We start from the raw sequence: 27,518 nt of genomic DNA, 5'->3' as shown, positions 1-27,518 counted from the left end.
CCCAGCCCTCCCCAACCCAACCCTCCCCTCCCCACCCCAGCCCTCCCCTCCCCTCCCCTCCCCTCCCCTGCGCCTTTCCTGAGTAACTGGGCCAAAGGAAGGCAGCACCGTGCGTGTCTTTGTGGAGATGGGGTCTCGCAAACCCCCCCCACACCCACCGGGCACTGTGCCCGGCCCAGAGCCCCCCAGCCCCCCACCTCAGCCTCCTGAGTCGCATTTGCTCTGAGATGGTGGATTTCACGCTTCCAACCCCCTATGGCTCTGTCACAATTCAAGGCCATTCGTGAGCAAGGAACTCCCAGCCAAGTGCCGTGTGCAAAGCGGAGAGCTGGTGTGGATTGCCCGGGAGGCGGTGGGCCTGGGGGGGAGGGGGAGGGGGGCCTCCACCAGGCGGCTCCCCCTCCGCCTGTCCCCCCCTGCCTGTCCCCCCCCCCGCCCCCATGTCCCCCCCCCGCCCCCATCCTGCCGCTGCGCCCGCCAGCCGCCGGTCCCCAGCCGCCCATCTCGGGGATGGCGTGGCTCTTCCGGGCTGGGAAGGGGCTTGCTTTTGGCAAGGAGCGGCCGCTGTCTGTGCCCCGAGCCGTAACCCACGTTTTCATCAATAAATTAAGATAAGCGGAAAGCCAGCTGTGGGGGGGGGGGGGGAGACAGACACTGTGAACCCAAGGGGGTCAGGACGCGTCCAAAGCCAGATCAGGGCTTCCCGCGCCCTCCGGAGGGGCCCTGGGGCCCTCCGGCCCCTGCGTGGCACCGTGGCGGGCAGCGTGGGGGGACTGGTGGGACCCCCAGAACGATGGCTCTGCATTGTGGAACCAAATTCCCTCAGACGCTCCTCTGGCCGATGACTGGATCCAAAGATGGGAGAAACAACAACCTTCTCACAGAAAGCCGGGCTCCGGTGCGCACGCCCGTCACCCAGCCCCTCAGGAGGCTGAGATCGGAGGATCGAGGTTCAAGGCCAGCCCGGGCAGGAAAGTCCGGGAGACTCTGATCCCTAGCAGACCAGTGACCAGGCAGACACGGCGCTGTGGCTCGCGTGGTGGAGCGCCAGCCGCGAGGGACAAAGCTCAGGGACAGCGCCCAGGCCCTGAGTTCAAGCCCCAGGACCGACAGCCACACACGTGAGCCTCCTCCTCAGCCTGAAGCCCCAAGCCACCTGCTGCACCTCACACACAGACACAGACACTCACAGACACACACACACTCACACACACACACACACACACAGAGGGAGACGGCAGACATAAAACCAAGACTGCTACTTCTACGCCACGCTGGCTGCGAATCCGAATCGATCACTTCCTGGGCAGAGGGTGGAGGCCTGCGGCCTCCGATCGATGGAGGGGAGGCCGAGGGGGGACCCGGAGGGGTAAGCTTGCCGGTCTCAGGCCGCCCCTCACTCATCTGAGGGACGAGAGCTCCGCCCCCAAGGCCTGGAGAGGAAGCCAGGCCATTGGTCGACAAGGGGCGTGGCCACACACAGAGCAGAGCAGAATCGAAGGACCAGAGCAGCCCCGCGGCGCTGCGCATCTTCCCGAGCTTGCTTTTGCTTATTCAACAGAAACGAGGGGAAAGGGGGGAGAGGAGTCGGGGGGGGGGGGGAGAATACGGACACCGGCATTTTGTGGCTCAACCTTTTCTCCCCGAGCTCCCAGAGGTGCTTTTAGTTTTCTTTGGGGGGGGGGGTGCACACGCACTGGGGCTTAGTAAGCATTGGGACTTGAACTCAGGGCCTGGGCGCCGTTCCTGAGTGCTTCTCACTCCAAGCTGGCGCTCTACCACTTAAGCCACGGCCCCACTTCTGGCTTTTTGCTGGCTAACGGGAGGTAAAAGCCTCATGGACTTTCCTGCCTGGGCTGGCTTTGAACCGCGATCCTCAGGTCTCAGCCTCCCGAGTAGCTGGGATGACAGGCGTGAGCGCCGGCGCCTGGCTCAGAACAACACTGTGAGTGGAGGGACTCGGGGTGCGGCCTCCAGGACACCTGGAAAAGAGACCTGTGGCTCTCGGGGAGCAGCTTTGCGTCCATAGAAATACAGATGACAGCTGGGCGCCAGCGGCTTCTTGGGGCTCGGGGCCCAGCTGCAGGGCAGAGATCTGGGGTGCCCAGGGCCTCACGCCCTGCCGTCCCAGGCCACACAGGAGCGGCCTTCGAGGAGTTAACGAAGCGGGGCTTCCAGGGTGCAGATCTGGGCGCCCTGGGGCGCACGTGACCTCCTGAGGGGATTAGCACCGGGTACCCGCTGGAGGCCACGCCCCTGCCCCCCCATCCGCTATTTATACCCTCAACCAGATCCGCCAATCGCAGCCCGGGGCCGGGGCCTGGGGCTCCGCCGCCCACCGCGCCTGCCCGTGGTGACCCTGGAGGCCACCCGTGCATGGCTGGGCCCGAGCTGGCTGCCCCGCTGGACGGTGGGAACACCACGCCGGGTGCCGCGGCTCACGCCTGTAATCCCAGCGCTGCGACTCAAGGGGTCGAGCGCCAGCCTTGAGTGGGAAAGCTCAGGTAGAATTCAAGCCTCAGCGCCAAGGAGGGAGGGAGGAGAGAGGGAGGGAGGAGGGGGAGGGAGAGAGAGTCATTCCTCAATTAAGCCTGGGGGTGCGGCCAGGGGCTACTGGACCTCCATGCTGTCTCTCCCCTGGGGACCAGAAGACCCCGAACCCCAACATTTCTGATGCTCAGGGGACACTTGCTGACCTGCACACATGTCTCTGCCTGGGCTGACCATGGAAAAGAAGGTGTGTGTGTGTGTATATGTGTATGTATGTATGGGTGTGTATGTATGTGTGTATGTGTGCATGCACACGCCAGTCCTGGGACTTGAACTCAGGGCCTGGGTGCTGGCCCTGAGCTCTTTGTGAGCCACAGCGCCACTTCTAGCTTTTTCTGCTGGATCATGGGAGATCAGAGTCTCACCGGCTTTCCTGCCCGGGCTGGCTTTGAACCGCGATCCTCAGCTCTCAGCCTCCTGAGTGGCTGGGATGACAGGCGTGCGCACGGGCTTCCTGTCTTCCTTCTTTGCCAGTGCTGAGGTTTGAACTCAGGGCCCGCCTCCCCTCACAGCTGGCGCTCTACCCCTTGGCCGTGCCCCTCTTTCTAGCTTTGGCTCATCAACTGGAAATGAGCGTCTCTCTGACTTGTCTTGCCCAAGTTGGCTTCTGCCTGCGATCCTCAGGTCTCGGCCTCCTTCGAGGCTGGGATGACAGGCGGGAGCCTGGGGTGCTGCCGGGGGTGGGGTAGGGGGTGCAGGACGCCCCGTGTGAACCCCCTTTCCAGATGAGAACCTGCGGGGTGGGGGAGGGGCTGGGACAGCCCAGGGCAGATCCCCCCCCCAGCCCGCCCTACCCCCCCCCCAGCCCGCCCTACCCCCCCCCCCCCCCCCCCCCGCCCCACAGGCGTCCACCAGGCCCGGCGGAGAGGCCCGGGCCAGGCCCCTGTAAGGCGGTGTTAAGTAGGCCACAGGAAGCCTGCCAAACCCTAACACTCCCGGCTTAGATTTCTGGCTGCTGCACCCTAAAACCCTGGCTCAGGGAAGGTTTCCCACCCCACAGCTGTCTCCAGCTGCGCCCCGCCAGCCCCGGGCGCCCAGGAGGGCTATATAAGGGCATGGGCTGGGGGAGCCCCGGCGGGGGAGGGGCCCGCGCGGAGGGGCGGGGTCTCCTGGCCCCGCCCCCGTGGGAACTCCGCAGGCAGCTGCACCTGCCTGGAATAAACATTCCTGCATGCCATCCCGGCCTGCCCCCCCCCACCGCGCCGGCCTCACCTGCTGCCCAGACCCGGCCAGGGCCGGCCACCGGGCACCAGATGGCCGGGGCCTGGGGGAGCCTGGGAGATGGGAGGGCAGCCAGCCGCAGCGGGTGGGATTCAGGGGGTGATCCCTCCACCTGGCTCCCCCAGAGCCCAAGCCCAGCCCCAGGGGCTGTCACCTGACGGCCGTACCCCACGCAGTGTGAACTCCAGGACGGTGCTGACCAGCGGCCTTGCTGGCCCAGAGCTCAGCCCTGGGGTCCCCAGGGTCCTCAGAACCCAGGGTGTCATTTGCAACAGCACCGCTACCACCGACAGAGACACCCGGACGGGAAAGGCCAGCACCGGGATTTAATTCAGGCTATTTCTGCATCTCTCTCTCTGCCCTGCCATGTTCTCCCATGACTACCCACGACGGTTAGAATCAGATATATGTTTGTATTTTTAAAGAACCGGCTGTCTGTCTGGTGCTCCAGCCACGGGAAGGTGGTGATCGGGCGGATCGCGGTTCACCTCGTTCAGAAGTCCTTCCGTGTCTACCTTGGCACAGGAGCAGGGCCGGGACTCCCAAGGGGCCGGGGCACAGGCCCCTGTCCCTGAGGACCCCCCCCCCAGCCTGGCCCTGCCCTGGGGGGGGGTCCACACCGCCTGGGCTGGACGCAGGAGCGCGCAGCGAGCCGTGCACCTCCAGCACGTCCACCCTGCATGGATCAGACACCCCGGGCTGCCACCACTGTGTAAGCGCCCCCTGGCCTTCCCATGGTACCCCATGGTACTCCCTCTAAAACACCCCCGACGGCCCCAGGGTGGGTGGACAGGCCAGAGTGGCCGGGGTCAAACCCCCAGGCCGGGCAGCGGCTTCTCGGCACACACAAGCACTCGGAGCCGCGGCTGTGATCTCGGGGGGCAGATGAGCTCCACAGAGCCAGGGAGTCGCGGGGCACACAGGCATTCGCGGGTCCAGACCCTCCCCCCCCGCAGCACCCAGAGGAGGGCTCCTGACCAATCCTGAGCGCCTCAGGAGGCTGGGGTCTGAGGACCAAGGTTCAAAACCAGCCCGGGGCGTGGGGGGAGGCTGGGCAGGTGGCTCAGTGGTACCGCGCTCCCCTCGGTTGCATGAAGCCCTGGGTTCGAGTCCTTGGGAACACGGACACAGAAAAAAGCCGGAAGTGGCGCTGTGGCTCAAGTGGTAGAGCGCCAGCCTCGAGCCAAAGCAGCTCAGGGGCAGCGCCCAGGCGCTGAGTTCAAGGTCAGGATTGGCCAGACAGACTTGACAAGGACACAGGGCAGGGGACACAAGGCCAGGGACCAGAAATGCCACCCACAGGGACACAGCGAGCTGCGGACCGGGAGCAAAGTGGAGAGGTGGAGGCCAAACCAGGAAACGGCGGCACGCCAGAGGCCAGAGAGCCGAGCGGGGCTCCCCAGATGGGCCCGGGCCCCCCCAGATGGGCCTGGGTCCCCCCAGATGGGCCCAGGGCTCCCCAGATGGGCCTGGGTCCCCCCAGATGGGGCCAGGGCTCCCCAGATGGGCCTGGGGCTCCCAGATGGGCTCAGGGCTCCCCAGATGGACCCGGGTCCCCCCAGATGGGCCCGGGTCCCTCCAGATGGGCCCGGGGCTCTCCAGATGGGCCCGGGGCCCCCGTTAGCCTTAGCAGCAGGGTCCCCCACAATCCAGAAGAGGTGGGGGCATTGGGGGGGTCCCCGTCCAGAGCCGGGGGGCAGGTCTGCAGGGGAGGGCAGGTGGGATAATCTGACACCGATGACACCGACCCCCCCAATCTGTCACCCCGAGCACCCCGCGCTGCATCCGGTGGGCACACGGCAGGAGTCAGGGGGGAACAGCAGTGCAGGAGGGTGGGCCCCGAATCTGGGCGCCCAGAAATGAGAAACAAACACCACAAAGTCATCAGGGACAGAGGACACCGGCACGGGGCCCTGGGAAGAGCCGGGGCGCCCTGGACAGACCCCCGGACCCCAGCCTGGCCAGTGCGGATGGCGGCCGGGCGGGTGAGGCCGACTGGCCGGGAGGTCGCGCCCCCCACGCCGCGCTCCGCAGACAGGAAGGACCGCCCACTCCCCGCGGTGTCGTGACGCATCCCTTGGGCCCGGCCCTCTGCCAGGAGGCCGTGGGTCTCCAAAAACACCATGGCGCCGATCGCCTCTGCCCCCCCCTCCCTCCCACCGACCAGAACCTTCCATCCCTGCTCTCGAGGCTGGGCAGCACCCAGGGAGCTGGGCCTGGAGCCCCGCGGCTGGGAAGTCCTGCCCGAGGTCTGCCCACCTCCTTCCTCCCACGGTAGATGGGGCTCCAGCCCCCTCCTGCTTCAGGTCGGGAGCAGGGCACCGGGGTCCCCGACACACTCAAAAAGCAGCCCAGGAAAGCGGGATGGAGCCAGCCTAGGACGGGGAGTGGGATTGGGGACAACAAGAACCACCCTGCCCCCCCAAAAGACAGCGAGGCCAAGATGGACAGAGCCAGGCTCGCTCAAGGTCATGTCAAGGACAAAGCCCGGCAGCCTCACGCTGCCTCCCAGGGTGGCAGATTGGCCTTGCCTTCTGCCCAGAAAGCGGTCCCGGGACATCCTTCCTGCCCCCCATCTTCCCCCCCCCCCACCCCCCCAACCTCCCTCTTGGTGGAGGCCTGGGAGCCGCTGGCAGGTGCCGGGAACGTGCGCGGCTCCAGGCACCTGCTGGGCCGCTTGGCCGCCCGGGCTGGTCCGCTCCGAGGCACTGAGCGAGTTCCAGAACGAGGCTCTGCCAGCGGGAACCCCAAACGGGGCCAGCAGGGCTGGGGGGGGGCGGGCAGCATGTGGGGACTTGGGCCTTCTGCCTTCTCTTGCCTTCCAGAAGGTCTCAGCAGCCAGCCATGCTGCAGCTCGGTGCTGATCTCCCCCGCCCCCCACCCCCAGAGCCACGGGGGTCCACGGGGGGGTGGGGAGGGGAAGAGGCTACCCACCCCCCAAGCCCCTGTGGGGCTCCCGATGCTCCTGCAGAGAAGGTTCTGGAGATGGCTGCAGCCAGGAGGCTGCGTGGCTCTCTTGGGTGCCACGGGTGACAGCGGGACCTGGCCCCACGCCAGCCCTCCCTCCCCGCTGCCTGGCCCTCCCGCCATGACTGAAGAGGCCCCTGGGCCACCTGGTCCTCTCCAGGGCGAGTCACCAGCCATCTGCCAGGGCTGGGAGCTGGCTGCCCGCGGGCCGGGCCCCGGCGGGGCTGGGGAGGGCTGGCTGCCCTGTGTCCATCTGTGTGGCTCGTGCCATGGGGGGGTGGACGGACAGCAGGCCATGCCTCCTGCTCCTCATCTCCTCCCATAGCCCTGCACTTGGAGAGAAAAATAAGGGGGGGCATCTCCAGGCCCTGGGAGGGAAAAGAGGGTCTAGTTGGCTCCTCTGTGGGTACCAGCAGCCCCCACAAAAAGATGGAGGGTCGCCAGGCACCGGTGGCTCCCGCCTGTCATCCCAGCGACTCAGGAGGCTGAGATCTGAGGATCGCGGTTCAAAGCCAGCCCAGACAGAAACGTCTGTGAGACTCTGATCTCCAATGAACCACCAGAAAACCGGAAGTGGCGCTGTGGCTTAAAGAGCCAGCTGGTGGAGGGCGCACCCTCCCCGCCCCCCCTCACCCCCTGCCCAACCCGACCTGCCCTGGCTACGCGGGCTGAAGGGCACGGCAGGCAGGGACAGCTCGGGTTGATAGAGTCTTTTTTCTTCTTTTTCTGTCCATCGTGGAGCTTGAACTGAGGGCCTGGGCGCTGTCCCTCAGCTCTTCAGCTCAAGGCTGGCGCTCTACCCCTTGAGCCACAGCACCATTTCCAGTTTTCTGCTGGTTCATGGGAGATCAGAGTCTCACGGACTTTCCTGCCCGGGCTGGCTTTGAACTGCGATCCTCAGATCTCAGCCTCCCGAGTAGCTGGGCTGACAGGCGGGAGCCACCGGCGCCCAGTTAGACTGCTGGTAAAACCCCTAGGCTCAAGTAACTTCCTAGCCCAGCCTCCCAGGCAGCAGAGATTACAGGTGAGTGCAACGGGGCTGGGCGGGTCCCACGCACACCCTGACTTTATCAGGTGGTGCTAGGAGGGCCGGGGGGGAAGAAGGCAACCTGTCCACCAGGGACCGGGGGCCCAGGGCAGGCTGTGCACGGCGGCTCCCTTCCTGCTGAAGATCTAACCACCGGGGACAGTGAACACAGCACCCCAGGGGCTGAGGGAGCCCTGAAGGGGGAGACAGGCCAGGGACCCCAGAAGGGGCAGGAAAAAGGGAAGAAGATGGCAGAGTCTCCTCCCCCCCGGCTAGGTGCTGGCTCTGCCCAAGAGAGGAGGAAGGATTAGTCAGGTATTCAGGGAAAGTTCCAGGGCTGCAGCATCCGCCTGCTTGGAGCCGGCTTACCCAGCCCCCCCCCCCAGGGCGGGGAGGGTGGGGAGGGAGCCCTGCCCGCCACAGATCACCAGCCAGGCCTTGGCATGGCCGGCAGCATTCCATTCTATACTAGGCCAGTGACTTATGCCAGGGTGCCATGCCAATCCTAGGTTGGCAGAATCCTGTCGCTCCCCCTCCATTCCCCCCCAGGGCCTCTGATGGCTCCTACCGACTCAGGAGGTTGAGATCCGGAGAATCGCAGTTTGAAAAGCCAGCGTATGCAGGAAAAGCCCAGTCAAAGGGAAGCCGGGCTAGAGGTGTGGCTCAAGCGGTAGAGCACCAGCTAAGCAAACAAGCGAGCCCAGCAAGCACAAGGCCCTGAGTTCAAACCCCAGAAGACGCCAGAAAGAAACGTTTTTTAACCATCAGCAACCTGAACGAAACCCCAGTGTTTCCTATAATTAACCAACGCTTTCGCTCCTCCGCAGCCAGGCTAGCCAGACAGATCCAAGAGACGCTCATCTCCAGTGAACGAGCAAAAACAGCCCAGAGTCCAGAGGTGCGGCTCACGTGGTCGAGCACCAGCTGAGCAAGCACGAGGCCCCGCGATGACACAGCACAGCGGCGCTGCCAAAACATAAAAATAAAAATGACAGAGAAAGTAAAGACCAAACGGTGACTGCGCAAAACGGGCACGCCAAGAATGTCACGCCTGCCGTCCCGGCCTTGGGAGACCAGGACACGAGATCCAGGCCCGCACGGCCTCGCTCTGCTTATTTTCTATCGTGGTCCCAGTCCTGGGGCTTGAACTCTGGGCCTGGGCGCTGTCCCTGAGCTCTATCAGGCACGGGAGATCAGAGTCTCACAGACGTTCCTGCCCGGGCTGGCTTTGAACCGCGATCCTTCAGATCTCAGCCTCCCGAGTAGCTAGGGTGACAGGCATGTGCTCAGGCCCCTGAGGCCGGCCAGCCCGAGACATGAGCTCACGTACACCCCAGCCATTTGCTACAGCTCCAGGCTAGGGTTCGGGGGGCTGGGGATGGGGCTCCCCACTGCTCAGCTCAGGCTCTGGCCCTGCGGCCTCTGGTTGCCTCCGAGATCCGATGGGTTGAGTTCAGAGATTGTGGACGGTGAGGTGCGTGCGGGACTCCCCCCTTCCCCCCGAAACACGGCACGACGAGGCGTGAGCAAGCCACGGTGCACGCGCCATACCTGTGAGCCTCGCGGGACGTGACACTCGGGGGAGAAATCAAGCTGCCAAATGCTGCGTCTACCACCACCATCAAGACGTTTATACAGGCCAAGCGCCGGTGCTCACGCCGGGCGTCCTGGCTTCTCGGGGGAGGCTGAGGTTCTGAGGCTCGATGTTCGAAGCCAGCCCAGGCAGAAAGAGCGGTGAGGCTCTCCTAACAACAAGCCAGAGACAGAGAGCCAGCACACGGCCACGGGAGAGCAGGAGGGCCTGAGGTCAGACCCAGTAGCTGCACACGCATGGCCACGCACACACGTGTGCGTGCACACACACACACACAAGAAAAAAGGCTTTTATACAGCTCAAAAGCAAGTCAGCCTGAAGTAAGAGCCATTATGCAAGGAAATATATGAATGGTAACATTACCAAAAAAGGCCAGAGGCTGGTAGAATGGCTGACGGGGGGGTGGGAGGGGCAGGGGGGGCGGGGGGGCGGGCCCCCCAGTCCAGCCCCGCCGGTCCCTTCCTACAGTGGGAGGGGGTGGATCTCCCGTGGTTCTCGGCCCCCACCCGCGTTCTCTTGGTCATCAGATGTCACCTGGCGCATTACTGGCCCTGCTTGAGTGATCTCACCTGTGAGAGGCTCCCAGCCAGCCCCGCGGTGAGCTCCCTGGGGGGGACAGGGTGGTACCCCCACAATCAAAGCCAGGCACGGAGAAGGGAAAGGGCAGTGCTGGGGGTGGCGGGGGGCAGAGCTGAGCCATGTCCTGGCGCACGCATGCACGCCCTTCCTGTCTGATCTTCTTCGTGTGTTTGTTTTTTTTGCCATCCTGGGGCTTGAACTCAAGGCCCGGGCGCTGTCCCTGAGCTTCTTTTGCTAGCGCTCTACCCTTGGAGCCACAGCGCCACTTCTGGCTTTTTCTGTGTATGTGCTACTGAGGAATCGAACCCGGGGCTTCGTGGATACTAGGCGAGCGCTCTACCACTGAGCCACCTGCCCAGCCCCTGTCTCAGCTCTTAATGGAGACAGGTGATGGAAAGGTATAGACAAACGTGATAGATCGATAAATGATATTTGGACAGACAGATGACGGAACAGCTATAGATAGATGATAGATAGACAGACAGATAGGTAGGTATAGATAGATAGACAGACAGACTGACAAGAAAGCTGGCCTCATACACTGTAGTTCCTGGAAGGATTTTTTTTAAATACCCAAATCTCACGGTAAAAAGAAACATCTTCATAGCCAGGCCCCAAGTGGCGCCCGCCTGTAACCCACACTCCACAGGAGGCTCTAAAGTAGGAGCCGTCAAGCTTTGAAAAGGAGCTCCAGCGGGAAAGTCCAAGTCTCCCTCTCCAAAACAACCAGCAAAAACGGGGCTGGAGGTGTGGTTCAGGCGGTAGAGCACCATCCTGGCAAGCATGAGGCCCCAAGCTCAAACTCCAGAAAGAAAGGTCCGGATGGGCCACTTCCGGCCCGACAGAACCGTGCTGGCAGGGCCCAGCGGACCATGGGTCCCCGGGGCAGGTCAGCAATGGTGGTAAGAGGGGCTGGTCTGGACAGCCCCCCCGCCCAGCCAGCCCGGGGCCCAAGGGGCTGTCCCTGAGCTTTTCCTGCTGAAGGCTAGCACTCTACCACTCGAGTCCCAGCTCCACTTCTGACGGGCCAGGCTTGGGCCTCAAACCGCGATCCTCAGCCCTCGGCCTCCTGAGTAGCTGGGTCGACAGGCGTGAGCCACAGGCTCTGGCTGGGGAGGTGTCTCTATGGGTTTGGTGGCGGCGCCTCAGAATCCGTGTGAAATGGGGTGAGCCGCGGCCAGTGCCTGGAAGGCTGCCCACACTGGCTCCCACCCCCGAACATGCTTAGAGCCAGAAGAACCAGAACCTTCCCCCGGAGGTGTGTGTGTCTGTGTGTCTGTGTACGCGCACGCGCACCCGTGTGCCGTCCTGGGACTTGAACTCAGGGCCTGGGCGCTGTCCTGAGCTTCTCTCCAGGCCAGCGCTCTACCATGTTGAGCAGCAGTACCACTCTCAGAGGCTTTGGTGGTTCGCTGGAGACAAGAGTCTCACTGATTTTCCTGTCCTGTCTGGCTTCAAACCCAGATCCTCAGAGCTCGGCCTCCTGAGCAGCTGGGATTACAGGCGTGCGCCACTGGTGCCCGACTGAGGCAGAGGCCAATGTAGACCACGCTGGGCCCTTCCGAGACCCCCACCCCCACCCCAGGCAGGGGTTCACCAGTCCTTGCGGGGGGAGGGGTTCGGGCAGCCAGGCCGGGACCGTTAGGTCAGAGGTGGAGGAGGAAGGAGCGTCCTCCTGGGCCCACAGCCGGGCCCGGGCAGCGGCCGTCCCATCAACACAAGCTGTCTGTGATGCCCATGAGGGCACGCAAGCAGGAGGTGCCCACCCGCGCCGGCCGCCGTGGTAACCCATCGAAAGCCACGCGCTCCCCGCTGATCACCGCCTGGCTCTAGGCCCAGATGCAAGGGCACGTCCATACCCAGCACCGCCCCCCCCCCCGGCCTGGCACAGCCCAGCCCCCGCCATGTGCGCGGCAGATGACGCCCCCCCCCCCCCCGGCCGCATGGAGGCTCCCGGTCTCCCGTGTGCTGGCCGCGGTGCGTTTCCTTTGTCCCCGGCTAAACCAGCATCAGCTGTGCCCACAGCCGTGGGGCCGCAGCAGGCAGGGTCCGGGGCCTAGCGCTCCACAGCGGCCTCTATGTATCCATCCGCCCAGCTGACCGCGTCCACTGGTCCCGGGGAGTCCAGCCTGGGAGTTCCGATCACCACAGCCCCCCCACACACACACCCCTGCGTAACATAAGCAGCCCTGCGGACGATCGCCGCTAGGGGAGGGAGGGACCGGAGGGGAGGGGGCACAGGAAGGGGGGCTGGGAACAGGCGTGAGTCAGGCGGTATTGCTCATCTCCCCACGAGCTCCCCCCGCCCCAGGGACCAGTCCTGGCTCCAGCTGCCGGGACACCGGGCCCCAGAGCCGCACCTGCCCAGAGGACCTGCCGTCCTGCTCCGAGGGGGGCCGTGGGCTCTGCCGGCCTGGTCCCAACCCAGCGCCCCCCCCCAGCCCCCTCCAGGCCCCCCGACCCGAGAGCCGGGCCGCCCTGGCGCCCGCGTTCACCTCAGACACAGCCCACCCTGTGGCAGGGGCTGCTGCCTTGGATCCTCTCCCTCGAGGATGAACAGACACCATAACCCCGAGGGCCTCTGTCCTGCGTGGAACCTGGGACCGAGGCCCCTGCTCACTGTGGTGAATGAATGAATGGTGGCAAATGAATGAATGGAAGACAGTAGATGGATGGATGGAGGATGGTGAATGAGTGAATGATGGATGGATGATGATGATGATGAACAAATGAATGACGGTGGGTGGATGAATGAATGATGGATGGATGGTAGATGGATGATGGTGGATGAGTGAATGGCAGTAAATGAATGACGGGTGGACGGAGCTGACACCCCGGAGGAGAATCCCCCTCGCGCCTGCCGGCAGCCTTGCCCGTGGCAAGGCTGGGCAAGCGTGGTCTGGGGCGGCGATCGTGACCACGCGTGCGTGTGCGTGTGCGAGCAGGCACAGCGCTGAAGCGCAGCCGACAGGACCGGGGGGCGCGTCGAGGCTGTGCCAACGTCAAGCGGAGCCGCTAGCTGCCACTCCGGTGCCTGGCGCGCCGTCCTGGCGCGGTGCTGCCCGGTGTCCAGCCGCAGGAGGCCGCCGCCAGCCCCCACCCTGCCGGGCACGGCTCCGGGGCCTGGAGGCCCGGGTCCACCCCCGGCCTCTGCCACCGCGGGGCCGTGATGTCTCAGACAAGCCCCCCTTCTGGCCCTGGACCCCAGTTTCCTCGCCGCAAGGACAGGGGGCCCCTGCGGGTTCCCAGGGGAGCCCTGGGGGCCTGGGGCTCCAGCCGTGGAAGGTGGCTACCCCGCAGCTGGCCCTCGGTGTGTGAGCACCAGGCCCTGGGGCTTGGACTCGGGGCCTGGGCGCTGCCCCTCAGCCTTTCCCCTCAAGGCTGGCGCTCTACCACCTGAGCCACAACGCCACCTCTGACGTTTAGTGCTTCATTGGAGATAAAGAGTCTCACAGGCTTTCCTGCCCATTCTGGGTTCCAACAGGGATCCTCAGATCTCAGCCTCCTGAGTAGCTGGGATGACAGGTGGGAGCCATAGACCCAGACGCTGTCTGCATTGTGATTTGGACCTACCAAGTGGCCATCTTGTGGGTGGAGGAGGCCCTGGGGTCATTCGCTCTGTTGGCTGACTAGTACTGGCCCCAGCCGGGCACCCAGTCCTCTGCCCGTCCACAGATGGGCACCCACAGGGGTCAGGAACTGATGTGGAGCCCGGCTCACTGGCCAGACAGACAGACACCCAGTGCCCGGATGCCCGCGGCTGCACCTGGCTGGCAGGCTGTCACCGCGGAGACAGGCAGGGGACAGGACAGAACCCACTAGGTCCCGGCCGGCCCCCCAGGGCCTCCAACACGCCCGGCCCCCCGCTCTGCTCCTGACAAATCCACCCATGATCATCCCCACGTGGGCCTGGCCCGTGTGCGCGCGCCCGGAGAGCTGTGTTCGAATCCGGCCCGGGGGAGCAGGGCGGGAGAGGGAGTCCACAGCGGCTGGGTAAGGAGGTCCACACTGAGCCTTCCCCACGCAGACACCGCCCCGCTGCCCATCCCACGGTGACTCCAGTGGATCCCAGAGCCAGCTTCGCAGGAGGGCGGCTCCTAATTTGTAAGCACAAGCGGAGGGACATAAATCAAGCTGTCAGAGGCGGGGACTCGGCCGCACTCGGCCCTGCATCTGTCCCTTGCCCGGGGGGCCGGGCCGGGCCTGCAGCCCTCTGGCTCTGGGCTGTACGACAGGGGTCAGCTGGGTCCTGAGCCCTGCGTGGCGCCGGACAGGCTATGGGCCACGGCCACAGTGTGGCCGTCCACACAGCGCCACGAAGGCCGGGTGGCCCTGGGTCCCGCCTCCGTGTCTCCCCTGCCTTGGTGACCTGCACCCCGGGCAATGGCCGAGCTGCACGTGCGCAGCCTGCGCCCCCCACCCCAGGCCCTGCTCATCTGTACCTCCAAAACCCACAGAGAGCCGAGCACAAAACCCCGCTGTCTCCAGACGGACCCAGGAGCCAGACAGCCACTGACCGCCTGGACCCTCCAGCCTCACGGCCAGGCCTTCTCGATCGGGTGACCGAGGAGACGCAACGCTGGGCAGCGGCAGCGGGCACTGGGGCTGAGCAGTCACGAGGTCGCCGCCACAGAGACAGACACACCACCATCCTGCCACAGAGACAGACAAACCACCATCACGAGTGGGGGTCACCGGCCACCCTTCCTAGAATGCCACGGGACATCACCCCCCCCCGCCACCCTTCCCAGAATGCCATGGGGTGCCCCCTTCCCTGAGTGCCCTGCAGGGTCCCGCACGCATCCACTCCGCGCAGGGGCCGCGTGCCAGTCACCGTCCACAGCGCAGACAGGCAGGCCCGGCATCGGAGCGCATCTGCTAGGCACGGCCTCAGCTTGGGACCTGAGCTCACAGCTGCCGGGGGGGGGCCCCCAGCGAACCCCCAGCCCCTGCACGTGGCTCCCCACCACACAATGCCGTGCCGCCACAGCGCACGCACCCCGGCCGCCAGACGTCCAGCTGGGGCCCTGGACAGCCCCCCGGGCCCCCGGGGCTCCCCCCACCTCCTGGGGTGAGGACAGGTTGCCGGAGGGGCTGGGGAGAGGGAGACCCGGATCTTCCTTTTTTGTGCTGACCTAAATTCTAGCCAGATGCCCTTGTTATTGGCAGGGGGGCTGGGAACGCATCAGCTGGCAGGGAGAGGGGCTGGGGCAGAGCCTGGGGGCCCGGTCTCCGGGTGCCCGCACGATCCAAGGGTGCCAGGGCCGGCTCCCAGCCCACCAGCCTGTGCCCCACTCCCCTATCCCCTGGGTCCTGCTTTTATCTTTCTCTCCATTCCCCAGTCCTCCTCCAGCCCCCCTCTGATGGCCAGGTGAGGATTTTGGGGGCCCCAGCCCCAGCCACGCCTGGCTGGGTCCCTGTCAGCACTGGTTAATGCAGGCTGTCACCCAAGAAGGCTCAGGGAGAAGTTTCCAGACTGGTCTGATGTGCAGTGCAGCCTGGCTTCCACTTACACACACAGGCAGGCAGGCAGGCACGCACGCACGCACACACACACACAGAGAACTGCAAAGTCCAGGCTCTGGGCAGCCAGCCAAGCCGTGAGCTCAGCTCTCTTCCCACCCTCTTCCGTCCCTGCCTGGAAGCTGGGGAGGGGTGGGAGGTCCGGCATGGCTCATCTCGGAACAGAGAGCCAAGTCTCAGCCCAGCGCAAACAAGCAGCCGCGTGAGGAACTGGGGGCTGCAGATGGGAAGCCGCGGGCCGCCCCCCCCGCCCCCAGCCCTGCTCATCTGCCACGGCGGGCCTCATTGACCAACACACCCACCCATCAGGTGCCCAGAGACAGCGGCCGGGCGCAGCCTAGCAATCTAGAAAGCACTTCCCATGGGGACTCCAGTCTACAGTGCTCCGGGGCTTTACAGGAAAAGAGCAGCCGGAGCTGGAGCTCCAGAGGCCAGGAGCCGGCCTGGCCACACCCGCTCCCGCCAGGGTGGCCCTCGGTGGTCCGGACTCTGGCAGAGCCAGGCCTGGACGCCAGCCCCGTCTCCTCCCTCTCTAACTCAGTTTCCATAAAATCAAGAGGCCGTCCCTGGGGAGAAGAGCTCATCGGGGAGCACTAGGGAGGACCGGGCCGGAGCTCTGGGTCCAGATGGGCCCGCAAGCGCCCAGGGCGGGTGGGGCATCTCTAGGGACGTGGACCCACGAGGACGTGGTCCAGTGCAAGGCCTGGCTGGATGCCCCGCCCCCAAATCTGCATGCCCCGCCCAGAACCCGCTAGCCCCGCCTCAGGGCCCACTCACCATATCCCAAGCCTAATGCCACGCCCCTGGACTGCTAGCCACGCCCCTATAACACCCGCCACACCCCAGAGCCCGCATGCTCCGCCCCCATGGCCCACTCACCCTGCCCTGAGCCCGCTGGCCACACCCCAGGGAGCTGCTGGCCACGCCCCCATGGCCCACTCACCACACCCCAGAGCCCGCATGCTCCGCCCCCAGGGCCAGCTCGCCCCGCCCCCAGCCCACTGGCCCCCTTGGGCTGTTTAATCAGAAGCCATCACCGCCGCTGGCCAGTGTCCAATGTCCCCAGGGCAGACAGACTCCAGCAGGCAAATCTGCGCCAATGCCTGTCAATGCAAGCACCAGAAATCCTGGCCGGGGGACGCGCCCTGGGGCTGGGGCTGGACAGGCTGTCCACACCCTGTCTTGGGACCGGCGGGTTCCAGTGTCTGGAGTGACCCTGAACTCTGAGACCAAGGCGTGCCCCCCTGCCCCCCAAACTCCGAGGGGGCACCGCGCTGCCCACCAGAGCCTGGAAACCAGAGTCCCGACACACAGCTCCTGGGCCGCCTGGAAAGCGGGGTTCCGGGAGGCATCCAACTTGAGGGGCGCCTCAGCAGGCCCTGGCAAAGACCCGCAACGCGCACACTGCCGCCCGCGGAGGTCCAGGGATGCGTGACCAGACACAGAGGCCGCAGGAACCAATCGTGATTCGATCCCAGGACCCTGACAGGCGGAGAGACGGCAACACCGGAACACCACGCGGGAGGGATCAGAAGAGAAACGGGCCGGGCCCTGGCGCGCACCGAGGGAGCGTGCAGCCGAGGACCCGCTCCTGCGTCAGGCCTGGGCAGTGGCAGGGCTGGGGAGGGGGGGACACGGCCCCTCCCCTGCCCCCCCCCCCCCGCAGTCCTGGCCACACAGAGGCTGAGGCTCTCGGGGGACGGGGTGAATACTACACACCCTGCAAAAGGACCCAGGAGCGACTCTGGGAGTCACCCCCAAAGGCAGCCTTGAACATGAAGCTGCCGCCGCTTGCAGCCTGCAGTTTCAGCAGAGATGGTTTGTATTCCTGGCACAGCCAGGGCTGGGCGACTTTGGGGGGCTGCCCCAGACGGGTGGGGGGGGCAGGCGGAGGGGAGGGGGATCCCTGCTGCTGGATCCCGATGGCTGCTGGAGAGCGGGAAGAACTGCAGGGAAGGCAGCCCCCGCCCCTCACCAGCATCTCCCCGGCGCGACACGCCCCCAGACCCCATCTCCCCCAGACCCCATCATCTCCCCCAGACCCCAATGCTCCCAAGTCATCAGCCCAAACTCAAGCCGGGGGCCCGAGCGAGTCCAGTCTGGAGGGGGGACCTGGCTCAGCCCGGGCCTCAGTTTCCCCTCCTGTGAGACAGGCTTCATCACGGATCCAGGGCCCGCAGGGCTGCCTCGGGAGATCTCCAGGGAGCGGGGCGCCCCGGCTCCCGCCTGTCATCCCAGCTGCTCAGGAAGGCTGAGAGGTGGGGATCACGGTTCGAAGCCAGCCCGGGCAGGAAATGTCTGTGAGGCTCTGATCTCCAATAAACCAGCAGAAAACCGGGCGTGGCGCTGTGGCTCGAGGGGTAGAGCGCCCGCCTGGAGCTGAAGGGCTGAGGGACGGCGCCCGGGGCCCCTCCCTCCCCCCACTCCCCCCCTCCTCCCGCCATGCCATTCGTGGGGTTGGATCTTGTCAATCTCCCTCCCACAGCTCCTGATTCACAGGCAGCCCCCCCCCCCGAAGCTTCCGTGGCATCTCCTTGCTCTTCCTCAGCAGGAAGGCTGGGGGGGACGGGGGGGGGGGGCCTGCCCAGCGCTCTGCGGCTGCCATACATGGTAATGCCGGCGCTGTCTCCCTCCTCCCCTCCCCCTGCCCTCCCCCCTCCCTCCAGACCCCAGGGACAGTCCCACCGAATCCACCCAGCCCAGGCCCTCCACCCCCAAGCTGTCACCTGCTGGGGGCGTTGCCATGGTTTCCCAAGGGACCCCTGGAAACAGGCCAAGCCCTCCCCCACAGCGCCCCAAGGGGCCCTCTCCTGTGCTTCCAATGGCACACCTGCCCGCCACAAAAGCAGGCCCAAGCAGGGTGACCCGCACGCGGGCCATGTCACCCCGGAGCACACCGAGCCTCTCCCAGGCTTCCTGAGGCTCAGGGCAGGTGGGGGCGTGGCGGCTCCCGCCTGCCTTCCCTGCTACCTGGGAGGCTGAGATCTGAGGATCGCGGTTCAAAGCCAGCCTGGGCAGGAAAGTCCGTGGGACTCTGACCTCCCATGAACCAGCAAAAAGCCAGAAGTGGCGCTGTGACTCAAGCGGTAGAGCGCTCGCCTGGAGCAATGGAAGCTCAGGGACAGCATCCAGACCATGAGATCAAGTCCTAGTATTAGCACAGGCCCGTGCACGGGGGCGCGCGCGCACGCACACACACACACACACACACACACACACACACACACGTGTGCGTGCTAGGCAAGCCCTCTCCACACCCACCCAGCCCTCTTACAATAACTAAGATACACACAGGATAACTGCACCTATCAGAAGTCTGAAATGAGACACAGCAGCCGGGCAGTGGTGGCTAACACTTGTACGCCCCGCAACTCAGGAGGCTGAGATCCGGAGGATCACAGTTCAAACTGCCTGCAGGGGGGGGGTGCGGGGGAGAGGCCACAAGACTCAATCTCCAGACGAGCAGCAAAAAGCTGGACTGGAGGCGTGGCTCAAATGGCAGAGCACCAGCTGTGGAGCAGGGAGTTCACGCGGTGCAAGTTTTTTAAAGCAAAAACCAAGTGACAGAGATCTCAGGATGCCCCTGCGTGGGGAACATGGGCGCCCGCTGGACTCGGGGGAGATGACCCGGCGGGTCTGGTCCCTGCGCCCTTCCTTCCCCGGGGCAGGCCGCAGGTCACCGGGGACCTCGTTCTCCACCTTGTACACACCATCCGCTTACCCCTGCCAGCCCCCCACCCCCACCCCTGCCGGCAGATTAGCTTTCAAATGTGAGCAGGGACAAAGCTGGCTCAGGAGACTTAACTGCCCAGCGGGTTTAGCCGGGCTTCAAAGCTTCCTAACTGGCACCAAACAGGCAGGCCCAGCAAAGTGGGAGGGGAGAGGCCGGAAGGAGGGACGGAGGCCATCCAGGAGGGCAGGCTGCCACCCAAGTGACACAGCCAGACCTGCCACTGTGGAGCCCTTTCCCAGGTGCCAGGGCCACGCATGCCCCCAGGCCCAGACTCCAGACTGACTGGGTTTTCTATCTCCTTCCCCGCCACCCCCCCACAGTTCTCCCTCACCTGGCCCCCTAGATTCCTCTCATCCGCACGCTCCTATTCATCCTTCAAAACCCCAGTGCCAGCTGCCCACTTTGGTGTCTCCGTACGGGGTCTCTACAGAGTAGATTCATTATGGCCGCTGCTCAGAACTATCGGGGGCCTCCGAGCAGCCGAATGGCCTGGTCGCAGACCACCGGGATGCTGGGTCGAGGTCTGCGGCCTTCTGGGCCGCGCTGTGTTCAGAGGCCAGGCGCAGGCCGGGCCGGGCCGGGCCAGATGACCTGTCCATTCCACAACTTCCTGGCTTTGGAAAACTGATCATCCGCTGCCTGCCCTCACCAACTGGCGGCTCTGTGCACGCGGCGGGCATTCAGCAAATAGTTGTGGCGTGAGGGAATGGGCCGGATTGGGGCCCCGACACCCCAGGAAGCCGCACAAGGCCCTGGCCACCCAGCCCGAGGCCAAGTTCAGCCAAGGGCGGCGGGGGGGGGGGGCAAGGTGCTCCCGGGGTGCTCCCCCTCCACCCCGGGGTCAGGCCCGGGGTGCAGGGTTTCAGTGGGACTTTCTCTCCCCTCCTCCTCCTCCTCACCTCCTCGTGATTGACACCAGCGCCAGCTCCGACAGGATTTAAAAATAGCTATTGAGATGAGGAAGTTGGGTTTTTAATGCTGCGGGGAAGGAAGTGAGGACGGAGCCGGCGTGCTCGCACGGACACTGTCTTGGGGATCCGGGGGGCGAGGGGGGGAGGGCCTGGCCCTTCCTCCCGTCCCCTTGTCCCCCAACAGACCAGGTCCCCAATTCCTCCCTGCCCCCCCCCCGGAGCCAGCCTGCACCCCTCTTCCACAGCACCCCCCCATCGCCAGACACCCACAGACTCTGGGGTCACCATTCCCCAAGTGCAGAGACTATGTGGGAGAGAGCCTGGGGAGGCCGGGCAGGGAGGCCCAGGGAGGGAGGCTGGGCAGGGAGGCCGGGGAGGGGCAGGGGAGGGAGGCCCCGGGAGGGAGGCTGGGCAGGGGAGGGAGGCCCCAGGAGGGAGGCGGGGCAGGGAGGCCGGGGAGGGGCCGGGAAGGGAAGGCCATGTTGGCCAAGCCCACCACCCCGGCTGCACCCAAAGCAAGCAGGCTGAGGGTCCTGACCCCGCTTCCGGGAGGGGGGTCAGCTCATCAGGACCCCGCATGGCCCCCAGCGCGGGGCAGCCTGGTGCCAGCCTTCCTCCTTCCAGCGGGCATGCTGAGGGCTGGCATCCGCGCTGGGAGCTTCCATGCCGGGATTGAGAGCCACCGGGCAGCTCTGCCGGCCAGCTGGGAGCGTGGCCGCCGTCCCGCGGGTGGTGGACGGGGCTGGAGGAAAGGGCGCGGGGTCCGGCGCTCGGGGGTCCCCCTTATGGCACACCCTAATACACAGCCCCCTCTCACCGCCAGGGTGCGGAGCCTCCTGGCTATCATGGGGCTCAAGCGTCACCCTGCCCCACCTGGCACCCTGCCCCGTCCCACCCACAGCCTGGCACCCTGCCCCGTCCCCCCCACAGCCTGGCACCCTGCCCCTGTTCCCCCCACAGCCTGGCACCCTGCCCCCCCACAGCCTGACACCCTGCCCCCCCACAGCCTGGCACCCCGCCCCCCCACAGCCTGGCACCCTGCCCCGTCCCCCCCACAGCCTGACACCCTGCCCCCCCACAGCCTGGCACCCTGCCCCCCCACAGCCTGGCACCCTGCCCCCCCACAGCCTGGCACCCTGCCCCGTCCCCCCCACAGCCTGGCACCCCGTCCCCCCACAGCCTGGCACCCCGTCCCCCCACAGCCTGGCACCCCGTCCCCCCACAGCCTGGCACCCCGTCCCCCCACAGCCTGGTACCCCCGTCCCCCCCACAGCCTGGCACCCTGCCCCCCCCACAGCCTGGCACCCTGCCCCCCCCACAGCCTGGCACCCCGTGCCCCCCCACAGCCTGGCACCCTGCCCCCCCCCACAGCCTGGCACCCTGCCCCGTCCCCCCCACAGCCTGACACCCTGCCCCCCCACAGCCTGGCACCCTGTCCCCCCACAGCCTGGCACCCCGCCCCCCCACAGCCTGGCACCCCACCCCCATCCCCCCCACAGCCTGGCACCCTGCCCCGCCCCCCCACAGCCTGGCACCCCGGCCCCATCCCCCCCACAGCCTGGCACCCCGCCCCGCCCCCCCACAGCCTGGCACCCCGCCCCGCCCCCCCACAGCCTGGCACCCCGCCCCGCCCCCCCACAGCCTGGCACCCCGGCCCCGCCCCCCCCCAGCCTGGCACCCCGCCCCGCCCCCCCACAGCCTGGCACCCTGCCCCCCCACAGCCTGGCACCCTGCCCCCATCCCCCCCACAGCCTGGCACCCTGCCCCGCCCCCCCCACAGCCTGGCACCCTGCCCCCCCACAGCCTGGCACCCTGCCCCCGTCCCCCCCACAGCCTGGCACCCTGCCCCGTCCCCCCCACAGCCTGGCACCCCGTCCCCCCCACAGCCTGGCACCCCGGCCCCGCCCCCCCACAGCCTGGCACCCCGCCCCGCCCCCCACAGCCTGGCACCCCGGCCCCGCCCCCCCACAGCCTGGCACCCCGGCCCCATCCCCCCACAGCCTGGCACCCCCCCCACAGCCTGGCACCCTGCCCCCCCACACAGCCTGGCAGGACCCACTGGTGGGAGATGCCCAAGATGGGTTTGGCTAGCGGTGGAGGGACCCCGAGCATGTGAAAACTGTGTCTGTGTGTGTGTGTGTAGTGTGTATAGGGTGTGTAGTGTGTAGGGTGTGTGTAGTGTGTGTGGTGTGTGTGGTGTGTGTATATAGTGTGTGTAGGCTCTGTGTGTGTGGTGTGTGTGTAGTGTGTGTGTGTAGTGTGTATGTAGTGTGTAAGGTGTGTGGTGTGTGTAAGGTGTGTGTAGTGTGTGTGGTGTGTGTAGTGTGTGTAGTATGTGTAGTGTATGGTGTGTGTGTAGGGTATGTATGTAGTGTGTGTGTGTAGGCTCTCTGTGTGTAGTGTGTGTAGTGTGTGGTGTGTGTGGTGTGTGTGTGTAGGGTGTGTATGTAGTGTGTGCGTAGGCTGTGTGTGTAGTGTGTGTAAGGTGTGTGTAGTGTGTGTAAGGTGTGTGTAGTGTGTGTGTAGTATGTGTAGTGTATGGTGTGTGTGTAGGGTATGTATGTAGTGTGTGTGTGTAGGCTCTCTGTGTGTAGTGTGTGTAGTGTGTGGTGTGTGTGGTGTGTGTGTGTAGGGTGTGTATGTAGTGTGTGCGTAGGCTGTGTGTGTAGTGTGTGTGTGGTGTGTGTAGTGTGTATGTGTAGGGTGTGTATGTAGTGTGTGTATAGTGTGTGTGTGGTGTGTGGTGTGTATGTAGTGTGTGTGTAGGCTCTGTGTGTGTAGTGTGTGGTGTGTGTGTAGTGTGTGGTGTGTGTGTAGTGTGTGGTGTGTGTGTATTGTGTGTATAGTGTGTGTGGTGTGTGTGTAGTGTGTGTGTAGTGTGTAGTGTGTGTGTGGTGTGTGTAGTGTGTGTGTAGTGTGTGTATGTACTGTGTAGTGTGTGTGTGGTGTGTGTGTAGTGTGTGTGTAGTGTGTGTATGTAGTGTGTGTAGTGTGTGTGTGGTGTGTGTGTAGGGTGTGTGTGTAGTGTGTGCATGTACTGTGTGTAGGGTGTGTGTGTAGTGTGTGTAGTGTGTGTGTGGTGTGTGTGGTGTGTGTATAGTGTGTAGTGTGTGTGTGTGTAGGGTGTGTGTGTGTGTGTATGTACTGTGTGGTGTGTGTATAGTGTGTGGTGGGTGTGTGTAGGCTCTGTGTGTGTAGTGTGTGTGTGGTGTGTGTAGTGTGTGTGTAGTGTGTGTGTGTAGTGTGTGTGTAGTGTGTGGTGTGTGTATAGTGTGTGGTGTGTGTGTGGTGTGTGTGTGGTGTGTGTGTGGTGTGTGTGTAGTGTGTGTGTGTAGTGTGTGGTGTGTATGTACTGTGTAGTGTGTGTGTGGTGTGTGTGTAGTGTGTGTGGTGTGTGTGTAGTGTGTGTATGTACTGTGTGTAGTGTGTGTAGTGTGTGGTGTGTGTGTGGTGTGTGTATAGTGTGTGTGGTGTGTGGGTAGTGTGTGTGTAGTGTGTGTGTGGTGTGTGTAGTGTGTGTGGTGTGTGTGTAGTGTGTGTGTGGTGTGTGTGTGTAGTGTGTGTATGTACTGTGTGTAGTGTGTGTGTAGTGTGTGTGGTGTGTGTGTGTAGGCTCTGTGTGTGTGGTGTGTGTGTAGTGTGTGTGTAGTGTGTGTGTAGTGTGTGTGTAGTGTGTGTGTGTAGGGTGTGTGTAGTGTGGTGTGTGTATAGTGTGTGGGGTGTGTGTGGTGTGTGTGTGGTGTGTGTGTGTGTAGTGTGTGTGTAGTGTACTGTGTGTAGTGTGTGTATGTACTGTGTAGTGTGTGTAGTGTGTGTGTAGTGTGTAGTGTAGTGTGTGTGTAGTGTGTGTAGTGTGTGTACTGTGTGTAGTGTGTGTGTACTGTGTGTAGTGTGTGTGTACTGTGTGTAGTGTGTGTGGTGTGTGTGTAGTGTGTGTGGTGTGTGTGTGGTGTGTGTGTGTGTACTGTGTGTGGTGTGTGTGTGGTGTGTGTAGGCTGTGTGTGTGTAGTGTGTGCAGTGTGTGGTGTGTGTGTAGGCTGTGTGTGTGTAGTGTGTGTGTGGTGTATGTGTAGGCTGTGTGTGTGTAGTGTGTGTGTGGTGTGTGTGTGTAGGCTCTGTGTGTGTGTACTTTGTGTGTGGTGTGTGTGTGGTGTGTGTGTGTAGTGTGTGTGTGGTGTGTGTGTAGTGTGTGTGTAGTGTGTGTGTGGTGTGTGTGTGTAGGCTCTGTGTGTGTGTACTTTGTGTGTGGTGTGTGTGGTGTGTGTGTGTAGTGTGTGTGTGTAGTGTGTGTGTGGTGTGTGTGTGGTGTGTGTGTGTAGTGTGTGTGTAGTGTGTGTGTGGTGTGTGTGTGTAGGCTCTGTGTGTGTGTACTTTGTGTGTGGTGTGTGTGTGGTGTGTGTGTGTAGTGTGTGTGTGTAGTGTGTGTGTGGTGTGTGTGTGGTGTGTGTGGTGTGTGTGTGTAGTGTGTGTGTGGTGTGTGTGGTGTGTGTGTGTGGTGTGTGTGTGGTGTGTGTGTGTAGTGTGTGTGTGGTGTGTGTGGTGTGTGTAGTGTGTGTGGTGTGTGTGTGTGGTGTGTGTGTAGTGTGTGGTGTGTGTGTAGTGTGTGTGTGTGTGTAGTGTGTGTGTAGTGTGTGTGTGGTGTGTGTGGTGTGTGTGTAGGCTCTGTGTGTGCAGCGTGTGCGCACGTCTGTCAGTCCCGGCCTGGTGCTAGCACGTCCTGACTCTCCTGTCTCTGCCTGGGGTTTTCTCGCTCGGGGCGGGCGCTGCACCGCTTGAGCCGCGGCGCCATCTCTGGTTTTCTGGTGGCTCACGGGAGATCCGAGTCTCGGGGACGCCCCTGCCCGGGCTGGCTTCGAACCGCGATCCTCGGCCCCAGCCCCCGTGAGGAGCTCCCGACGCGGCCCCTGCCCGGGCTGGCTTCGAACCGCGATCCTCGGCCCCGGCCCCCGTGAGGAGCTCCCGACGCGGCCCCTGCCCGGGCTGGCTTCGAACCGCGATCCTCGGCCCCGGCCCCCGTGAGGAGCTCCCGACGCGGCTCCAGGACGTCTCCCGCCCGCGCCGGCTTTGAACCCGGGCCCCTGGGGCTCAGGCTCCCGCAGGTGCGGGCGGCACGGGTCCTGTCTGTGCGCCAGGAGGACGGGGTGCGGGGGGGGGGGGGGGGGGGGGGGGGGGGAGGCGGGCCCGGGAGGGGGGTGCGGGGGAGTGGGGGGTGCGGTTGATGCGGGGGAGTGCAGGGCAGTGCGGAGGGGAGGTGCGGGGCGGGGGGGGGGGGGGGGGCGCTCCCACAGTGCACCGGGGCAGCCCCAGCCCTGCGCTGGGCGCGGAGGAGCCCCGGCGCCCGGCCCCGCCCCCGGCCCGCCCCCCGGTGACGTCAGCCAGGCCCTGACCAATGCCGGGCGCAGGGGCGGCGGGGAGGCGGGGCCGGGCTGCCGGCGGGGCGGGCTGTCAGCGCCGAGGGCCGCAGTCGGGGTCGGCCCGGCGGCCGGGCCGGGGGCGCGGCCGGAGCCCTGGGCCGGGGGCGAACCGGGCCGGGCCGCCGGGGACGGGCCCGCAGGCCTCCTCTGGGGCTCCGGGCCTCGGGCCGCCGGGGCCGGGGCGCAGCACGCCCCGTCTCGGCCCAGCGGGACCCCATCCCGGCTGGCCCGCGATCGTCCGCGCCCGCCGCAGCGGGGCTCCCCCCGCACCCGTCACCCCGCGGCGCCTGCGATCCGCGCCGCGGCCAGCGGGGGGCGCGGGGGGGCGGGGAGCAGCCCGGGGGTCCCCGGCTTCACCGGAGGTGAAGCAAAGCGGGGGGAGGGGGGACAGCGCCGCACGCCGCACGCGGGGACCGACGCGGGGCCGGAGGGGACCCAAGGCCCCGGCCGCCGCGGCTTCCCTCCGGCCATTCCTAGAGAGTTCCCGCCCCCGGCGCCCCCCCCCCGCGGCCCGCACGGGGGGCCCCGGCGAGACTCAACCCGCATCCCAGAAACCAACTCCGCGGGAGACGCGCGCGCCGGCGCCCGCACCGCGGCCCGCACCGCCGGAGCCAAGGTCACCGGGCGCCGCGCGGAGCGGAGCGGGACGGGGACGCCGCCCCGTCCGCGCGCTCGGACGCACCCCCAAAAGTTGTCCGGGGCGCGGGGCTGCGCGCAGCGCGCACGCGGGCGCACCTCTCCCGCCCGGCGGCGGCTTCCCGCGCGGCGCCGGGCCCGGGCGCGGTGAGCCGGGGGCGCGGGGCGCTCGGGAGCGGGCCGGGCCGGACGTCCGCGCCGACCCATCTGGCCAGGGCGGCCGCGGGGCGCCCGGAGACGAGTCCACCCACTTCCCGTCCTCGCCTGCGGACCCGCCGCGCTCGGACCCCCGAGACGCTTTAGGAGAAGGGCCGGCCCTCCCCGGGACGGGGGTCGCGGGGTCAGCGGGGTCACGGGGCTGGCCGCCCGGTCCGCCGCCATCCCTCAAAAGCAGAGCGGCCGGCGCCCTCCCCAAACCAGAAAGGAGGGGCCCTGGGGGAGGGGGCCGCACCGGCTCCCCGGAACTCCGGGCCCAGAGCCGGGGCGGGGGAACCCCGCGCGGAGCCCGGCCGGGGCGCGCGGGGGGCGCGGGGGCGCGGGACTCACCCAGAACACCAGGTTGAAGAGGAACATCGCGTACTTGAGGCCGCAGAGGCAGCCCCGCGCCATGCTGCACCTCTTGAACTCTAGGAGGAACACAAAGGACAGGTCCAGGTAAAACACCACGTACTTGCTGCCCTGGGGGCCGGCGGGGCCGCGCCGCTCGGCCGGGCCGTAGAAGGCGCCGGCCGTGAAGCCGCCGCCGCCGCCGCCGCGCCCCGCCGGGCGGCCCGGGCCCGACGGCGCGGCCGCGTCCGACGCCTTGCTGTCCGGCGACGGGCTGCGGCCGAGCGAGTCTTCGCTACTCGACTTCTCCATGCTGGGCGCGCGCGCGGGGGGCGCGGGGGGCCGCGGGGCATCGCTCCCGGCGGCGGGCGGCGGGCCCGGGGCGGCGGCGAGCGCGGCCGAGCGGGGGCTCCGCGGCACCGGCACCCGCACCCGCACCGGCGGCGGCGGCTGCACCGCGGCGCTCCTCCTGCGAAATCCCGCGCGGCCCCGGCCGGGCTGCCAACCCGCCCCGCCCCGGCCCCGCCCCCGCCACGCCCCCCGCCGCGGCCGCCAATGGGCGCACGGCTGCGCGGGCGCCGGCCCCGCCCCCTCGCCACGCCCTCCGCCGCGGCCGCCAATGGGCGCGCGGCTGCGAGGGCGCTGGCCCCGCCCCTCGCCACGCCCCCTCCCGGGATGCGGGCCCCGCGGCTGTCAGGGCTGCGGCCTGCGGGCGAACCGCCGCCTCTGTCCGGCAGAGGGCGGGCGTGGGTGCGGGAGGGCGGACGGGGGCGGCGTTCCCTCCCCCCCCGCACGCGGGGCCGGCGAGGGCCGCGGG

General features: G+C 66.0%; 1 protein-coding gene across 1 annotated transcript in view; it reads right to left on the bottom strand.

The window, feature by feature from the left end:
* The window catches only part of LOC122101709 (tetraspanin-9-like), a gene marked incomplete at its 3' end in the record, with an annotated part of 33,009 nt that extends 5,996 nt beyond the window's left edge, over positions 1–27,013 (bottom strand). The window contains exon 1 of the mRNA XM_042672184.1: positions 26,702–27,013. Coding sequence (XP_042528118.1) covers positions 26,702–27,013 — 312 coding nt within the window. The remainder of the gene's footprint in view (positions 1–26,701) is intronic.
* Between the last annotated feature and the right edge of the window lie 505 nt (positions 27,014–27,518).

The sequence above is a fragment of the Dipodomys spectabilis genome, unplaced genomic scaffold (genome assembly GCF_019054845.1).
Source record: "Dipodomys spectabilis isolate Male_0828 unplaced genomic scaffold, ASM1905484v1 ptg000678l, whole genome shotgun sequence".
NCBI classification, from domain to species: domain Eukaryota; kingdom Metazoa; phylum Chordata; class Mammalia; order Rodentia; family Heteromyidae; genus Dipodomys; species Dipodomys spectabilis.
This window is presented reverse-complemented; position numbering and strand designations above follow the sequence as displayed.